This window comes from Epargyreus clarus, unplaced genomic scaffold (genome assembly GCF_041222505.1).
Source record: "Epargyreus clarus isolate Ecla_fem2 unplaced genomic scaffold, WU_Ecla_fem_2.2 ptg000015l, whole genome shotgun sequence".
NCBI classification, from domain to species: Eukaryota; Metazoa; Arthropoda; class Insecta; order Lepidoptera; family Hesperiidae; genus Epargyreus; species Epargyreus clarus.
In genome coordinates, this window is record NW_027332223.1 from 86,008 (window position 1) to 93,423 (window position 7,416).

Below are 7,416 nucleotides of genomic sequence, written 5' to 3' on the forward strand. Positions count from 1 at the left end.
GAATACTGTATTAAGTAAATAACTTCCGTGTACGTAACGTGTAGTTACTCACCGCTGCTGGACTCCATCTACAAGAGCGAATGTAACGTATGGATTCTCAAACCGCGTGCTGGCGAATGAAATTAATCTGAATCTTTACGACATTATAAGTTTTTTTTTTTTTTTTTTTTTTGTTTGTATAAAGTACCAAGTGACTAATAGGTACTTTATATTAATTACGATCTAGCCTAATTTATGACTAATGAGTAATTCTACGCTAACTTAAACTGCTAAATAATCATATAATGAAGGCGGCGTCCTCTGACACAGCACTTCTTTGTTTTAACACATAAGGGAGTAGACACATTGTTCTTGTGTTCTATAATGTTCACTTATCACTATTTCACTAACACTACACTGTGTCATGGCACAAGCTCAAAGGGTTTAGTCCGTTTGAGTCTTCTCACTAGGTCCGTTGTATCGAGGAGCTGGATCGCCTCGATATTGACGTGATGATGAAGTCTTTTTTGATGACCTTCTGCATATGTACTGATTACTTTTTTGACAAGGTCTACTTTAAGGTCCCGATGTAGATCTTCATTTCTTACATACCAAGGTGCATTCGCAATACCCCTAAGTACTTTATTTTGAAATCTTTGAATAATTTCTGCATTACTTTTTTTGGTACAGCCCCAGAGTTGAATACCATATGTCCATACTGGCATTAGGACTTGTTTGTATAATAATAACTTATTGTATGTAGACAGCGAGGAATGTTTCCCAAGCAGCCAATGCATAGCTCTATATTTGAGCTCTAGCTCATCCCGTTTTTTCTTGACGTGAGCTTTCCAGCGCAGCTTCGCATCAAGAGTCATGCCAAGATATTTGGCTGTATTTGCGTATGGTATGGGTGTCTTATTTATATATATAGGTTGATAGTTATTAAGCCTATTTGTAAAGTCGACGTGCACTGATTTGCTTTCATTGAGCTTAATTCGCCACTTCTTCGTCCAGTTAACTACTCTGTTGATAGCTAATTGGCATTTCTCCGCTGCTTCAGCGTGATCATTCCCAACAGCTATGATTGCAGTATCATCCGCAAAAGTTGCAAAGATGTTGTTTTCTGTTTCTGGAATGTCACAGGTGTATAAGAGGTACAGGACCGGCCCTAATACACTGCCTTGTGGTACTCCAGCTTTTATTTGCTTGAGATCAGAGTATGCTTCTCCTTGTCTCACTCGGAAAGCTCTATTTGAAATATAGGATATTAAAATTTCTGAGAATTGTTTTGGTAACATTTCTCTTAATTTTAATATCAAACCTTCATGCCAGACTTTATCGAAGGCTTGCGCTACATCTAAGAATACTGCAGAGCAGTGGAGTGTTTTTCTCTAAAACCAAACTGATGGTCTGGTATTATTTTTTATGTTCTAATATGGGCTTGAGACGCTTTAACAATAACTTTTCAAAGACCTTCGACATTATAGGTAATAGGGAGATAGGTCTGTATGATGCAACGTCATGTGGCGGTTTCCCCGGTTTTGGTATCATGATTACTTCAGCAACTTTCCATAAGTCTGGAACATATTGGATTCTAAATGAAGCATTAATTATGGTAGTTAATTTTACTACAGCTTTCCTCGGAAGGTTCTTCATAACTTCCCCTGTGATCAAGTCAAATCCAGGAGCTTTTTTTGGATTAATGCTGACATTATAAGTGAATTCAAAATATTCTGTTTAGCAGAGTCGGCGAGTGACGTGACTTCTTACTCGTAATTTGTTTGCGATTGCATTTTATGTAAATATGTCTAATGGTGAGAGATTATGAAGGTATACCAAATAAATATAGTTAAAAAACTAAAATATAAAAGAGTGTTTTTACACTCTTTTATGATAAAATCAACGTAAAAGTAAAAAAATAATCTTCAATCTAGGAATCAATTAAGGAACAGTAAATAGTAGGGATGCGCCGAATATTCTTTTGGTATTCGGTATTCAGTGTATTCGGCATCTTTTTTGCTATTTGTATTCGGCCGAATTATTCGGTTTTGGTGCCGAATATTCGGTTCGGTAAAGGTTAAACCGAATATTATTCGGTATTCGGTTATTCGGTGAAACCACTATTCGGCGCATATCTAGTAAATAGTATAATTGTGAAAAAAGCGTGGGGTGCTCCATTTATCAGTTTTCGAAAAGTTTTTTAATTTTTAAACTTTATTTATTATATTAATGTTTAGTATTTGTTATTATAGCGACCACCATTATGCATGCTTTATAAAAAATCAAGTGTCTATCTATTGCGGTTTAAAAGATAAAGCCCTGTGATACACGAACAGACAGCGGAGGGTTTCGTTTTACCCCGTAAGTACGGAACCCTACAAATCAATCTAGTAACTTGCGATGAACTTTCTCGAAGGCGCTCGAACAATCTCGCCTTGAAAATCATGCATCCTGAGAATGTTAATAAGGACAATGGTACAAAATTATTAAAATCGTGTATTGTCATCGGTTTTTGATAATTCTTCAAAATTTTGAATTAAAATGAACGTTCAAAGTGGATAGAATTGGGGTTCAAAGATTCCGTTACATGCTTACATACAACCCAAGCTAATAAAAGCGTGTTAAAAAGAAATTGAGCTGATCGAGCTAAACATATAAACCAGCTTAAAAATCGACAAATTAAGACTTATTAGTATCAGGTTTTTTTTTCGCAAACTTAGCCTAAAACAGGACAAACATGAAGATAATTAATAAATGGATAAGTATTTATAATTTCGTGCAAGTTATTATAGAAGTTTGATAAATCAAATTAATTGATAGTTATAAATCGTTAAGGCCACAGCCAATTAGGTGGTTTAGTAAATTACTTAAACACTGTAATTCGCGTTTTGAAGGCATTTACTAATATTATTTATTTTCATGTTGAGTAAAATAAATAATAGAGGATTAATACAGGATTAGTGTAGGAACTAGGTGTGGCGGTGGTGCTGCCGGATCCGAACCACAGTGGGTTCCATCACCTTCAAAACCTTTTCATGACACGTTTTACATATACACATTACTACCATTTCTGTATTTCCATGATAATAATATGAGCATACGATAAAAATATTCTCTTAATGTCGGTTTATATTAAAAACTAATTTATTTTAATTACATGCCTAAAATTTCTGTAGGAAAATAATGAGGAATTTCGTAATAAGTTTTATATTTTTTTATTATAGTTTACTTTAAAAATATAACTACTACTCAACAACTAAGGTTCTATTTAAAATAAAACACGTATACTTTATTATCTGAAGGTATTCCTCATGAGTGTCACCATAATATGCTGAACAGCTTCCCGTACCACGTGTCTGACGTGGTCGGCTTGGTGAACTCCGCGTTGAGCCGCGGCTTCGTCTCGTCCTTCGGGTCCTCCTCGAACATGTTCACGTAGGCTTTCCTGATACCGAACCTTAAGAATGCCTTAAACGGGAAATAATAATCGATGAAATTGTCCCATCGGTACATCAAGTTAAGGATGAAGCGGCCTAACTCAGTATTATAAAATGCCATTTCGATGCTGTTCAGCGCTAATCGGTATCTCGCTACGAAGTTCAGTTGTTTGTACGCCGGAGTCGTCTCGATGGTGTCGAACTCTTTAACGTGCAGGAAGCGCGGCGGCAAGTCTGGAAGACCTTCTATAGCGCTTTTGTACGTTAACTTAGCTGTGTCCACTCCTGAAACAGATAGCAAGATTACATGTGAAAATCTCAGGGTATATAAAAAAAGATTTACTGGGTTTAGAGCTTATTCTTTGGTCTTTGTTCGAAATACTGAGTTTGGTACAATATTTACAAGTTATTTTTTAAAAGTTAAAGACGTTTTTCCAGTAACTGAAGTAGGTAGGTTTTATCGGGGTCCACTTATAAATAAAAACATCTTACCTTTATCATCTGATTGTCCATCCTGATTTTCCCTAAGTTTCTTTTGGAAGGCAATTCTATCTGCCTCGGTATATATGTATCCAGGGACATCGGCTAAGTATCTTATCCAAAACAGCGACGAGCTGGTTTCGATGTGTGCGTTGAGGATGCTCTGGCCCTCCAGCATGGCGCGCGCCACGTGCTCGTAGTACTCCGGCACGTTCTCCAGGCACGGCGCGAACACTCGCTCCTGGATCATGCGGCACACCTCGCGGGTTTCGTCTATGTTCTTCCGACATATGTTGTATCTGAAAATTAAACGGCATTTGTAATTGTAGATTGTTAGAAGTGGCCGGTTTGTTAGAGACGTATTCATCATTGTCATTAACCTATTAGTGTCCAACTGCTGGGTATGGATCTTCTCAGAAATGGCATAATCCTCTTCTTTCTGAGAAATCGATCTCAGAAAGAAGAGGATTATGCCATTGCCCACTAGGTTGGCCAAGGGCAGATTGCTAGATTTCATACGCCGTGAAAACACTTTTTTGAAGATCTCTCTAAGGTTTCCTAGTAATGTTTACCTGCACCGGTCCAGCAACGTGATCATATTTTCTTAATATGCCAAAAATTAGAGGCGTGTGTCGAGGATTCGAAGTTGGGATCTTCGATTGAGAGGCCGAGTCTCACTGACTGCGTTGATACTGTTTGTGTTCATGTAGCATTACCTGTTACTTTTTAATAGTAATAAATAATGAACAAACCTGTCTTCTACGCCCAGCATGTATCCTACGGTCCTCCAGAAATGGACGAAGCCCTCCCAATCGCCGCTCTTGTTCTGGCGTATGGAGAACTTATCCGGTTTAAGCACAGCAAAACCAACGAGGCCCATCATGGTGAGAGCCATGTCGCGCTGCGAGACGATCCCTTGGCCCTTAGCCACGGCCGCCTTCCCGGCGCGCACGTGCCGGCCGCGCACTGCGTGCAAAGAACGCCAAGACCTAGTTCATTTAAAACAAAAGCGTACATTGTATTCAATTATACAATTAAGAAGAAAAAATGTGTAAGCGTCAACACATCGTTGTTAAACAACAATTTGAAATAAATATAATTTTAAACCTTGTACTGGTCCAGAGGAATCCAAAGCATCGTTACGTTTTCGACCAATTGTAATTATAGCAAAGTAAATTTTAGTCCATGGAGAGGACAAAAATTGTTTGGTACTCACAGTGTCCCAGGCTTTAATTCGTACTGAAGCCAGGCCATGACGTGCATCATGGTGGACCTGTAGCGGTTGTAGGAGGTGTATGTGGAGTTGGAGCGGCGCGTGCCCATCAGCACCTTTAGCACCGAGTGCACCGCGAACACCGTGGCCAGTCCCAGCGTCATGCTCTGCCCGAAGCCGAAGCAGTACTTCCAGAAGAAGCGACGCCCACTACAGAAGATAGGAAAATATTAATAACGCAGTATAAGTCGTCTGATATTATGATTACAATTTAATATTTTGTAATGTTGAATAATTAATTTCCCTGTTTCTTGAATGAGTAAGAATTAATTAGTTTCAAGAATTTGGTTTCAAACAACAGGTTCCTGATGAATATTTAAAAGAATGCAATAAATAAATTTCATTTCATTTCAAATTTCATATGCATTATTTGCATACTCTGTGTTCTCGGTAAGCCTGGAGACTGATAACAGCATAAGTATTCCTACGTCGATAATTTTATTTATCTCCTGCGGTCATTAACACGAGTAATAATCTGTGCGGTACTAGAGCAGACTCTTAAAGTTAAAAAATTTGTATGAATAATGTACTTTTCGTTTATTTTAGCTTATTACTCTCCATAAGTATAGAAACATATTATGCGGAATTATATTTGCCTAAAAGTATAACAAATAATGTGTGCCGCAGCAACCAGCAGGGACGGATTTAACTTACGCCCTCCTTACTATGACAGGTGTTCCATGGAACAGAATTAATCGTATTTAAAGCAAAATACTGTTAAACATTTACTTGTCATATTTCTCTTCGTCGAACCACTCAGGCAGGCGCATCTTGTGCTGCAGGTCGGCGACGTGGCCATTGTCGGAGGGCTTCTGGTGGGCGCCCTCGCTCAGGAGGCCGTCCACGAACTCGTTCACTGGAATGTAGACAGATTGCTCTTTTAACTTAAACATCTTTATCAGTGGTTACTGCTGCCCATGGATATCTGCCATAATTTCCAGATAAGATGAGAGTCCTACTTAAGGTAGGCCTCAGGTGCTGTGCGTCTGAGGACTAAGTCGGAACTGATTACATCCTTCAAACCAGAACATAGCTACGTTAAACACTGCTGTTATTAGGTAGAAATGTGGTTATGGCACCTCCGGAATCGAACCGCAAATAAATCTCCTACCTACATACACTCACTTTTTTTTTGGTTTCCGTAATCCGTAAAATAAATAATACACTGATACAACTGAACAGACTATCATTTGTTACCAATACCACCACCATTACGGCACTACCACTATACACTCGAAACTAATACTAAATTAAGTAACACAGAAATGCAATGTTTCTTTTCTTTAAAATAGGCGGGTACAATAATAAAAAAATATAAAGTCTCAGGTCAACAAAGACAATATATATTACAATTTTTAAAATATTTCGTTAACTTCCCTGGAATTCACAACTGCATGATTATATTTTTTATTTTCAAGACTTGTTACAATTTTAAAATGAGACATTTTTAATTGAGGAAAATATTAATTTAAGTATGGATTTATATATATTGGATATATTGGAAATTATATTTAAGTATGGATTTTTTCTTAGTGCTATGTATTTGCTGAATTTTAATACATTTAAATTAATTAAATATAGTCAATATTTATTAAATTAATTTTACAATTTACCTCCTAAATCCATTACTTATGTGGGACGTAGTAAACAGAAGGCGACTACTAAGGATATGGCCTGCAAACTCGATTTTATACTACACTGAGTACATGTGCGGAAACATGAATTTAATTATTTATTATTTGAAATACTAATTGAGCCCGCAACTTCGTTCGTGCCTAATAAAATAATACTAGTATATAGCGATAATGTGTTTCAATAAGTATAATACACTACAAAAGCCTATATAGTTATATACCATAATATGAACCATATCATACGCAATGATACGAATTTGCTACTAATATATAGGTATAAAATACCTATATATTAGTAGCATATATGTAATTTTGTTATAATACACGTACAATTTATTATAATTATTTTTTAATAAAGCCCGCAACCCGTTTTTTTATTATTATTGACAATATTCTAATTTGGCTCTCTATCTCTCTTATGAACTGTCCAGAGTAAACAGCCTATTTTCTAGTAGGCACAACTAAGCTCATGTTTTAGGAAACAACAAAAGAGATTTCCAGAACTTCGGGAGTTCTAAATATGTTTCTGTGGTTTAGAAGTATAAATCGATAAAATGTGTAATATTATGACAGTGTTTTATAAGTATAAACTACTAAAGACTAGATGCAAACA

General features: G+C 36.8%; 1 protein-coding gene across 2 annotated transcripts; it reads right to left on the reverse strand.

The window, feature by feature from the left end:
- Positions 1 to 3,196: 3,196 nt before the first annotated feature.
- LOC140748314 (uncharacterized) lies at positions 3,197 to 6,860 on the reverse strand. 2 transcript variants are annotated; one of them, XM_073081152.1, is made up of 6 exons: positions 6,783 to 6,860; positions 5,899 to 6,025; positions 5,113 to 5,319; positions 4,649 to 4,885; positions 3,909 to 4,195; positions 3,197 to 3,701 (listed from the first exon to the last, which is right to left on the reverse strand). In XM_073081152.1, exons 1-6 carry the CDS (start codon positions 6,793 to 6,795, stop codon positions 3,298 to 3,300), a joined length of 1,275 nt encoding a protein of 424 aa, XP_072937253.1. In that variant the 5' UTR covers positions 6,796 to 6,860; the 3' UTR covers positions 3,197 to 3,297. The 2 variants fall into 2 exon arrangements, with proteins under 2 accessions (XP_072937253.1, XP_072937254.1); XM_073081153.1 differs by lacking the exon at positions 6,783 to 6,860 and adding an exon at positions 6,295 to 6,435.
- Positions 6,861 to 7,416: the final 556 nt, after the last annotated feature.

What these genes read in the sequence shown, in the direction of transcription:
- LOC140748314 (XM_073081152.1), bottom strand. An exon ending in GACGAAGAGAAATATGACAA is followed by an intron (nt 5,320 to 5,898) that starts GTAAATGTTTAA and finishes TATCTTCTGTAG; the next exon opens with TGGGCGTCGCTTCTTCTGGA. An exon ending in ATGCTGGGCGTAGAAGACAG is followed by an intron (nt 4,196 to 4,648) that starts GTTTGTTCATTA and finishes TTTAATTTTCAG; the next exon opens with ATACAACATATGTCGGAAGA.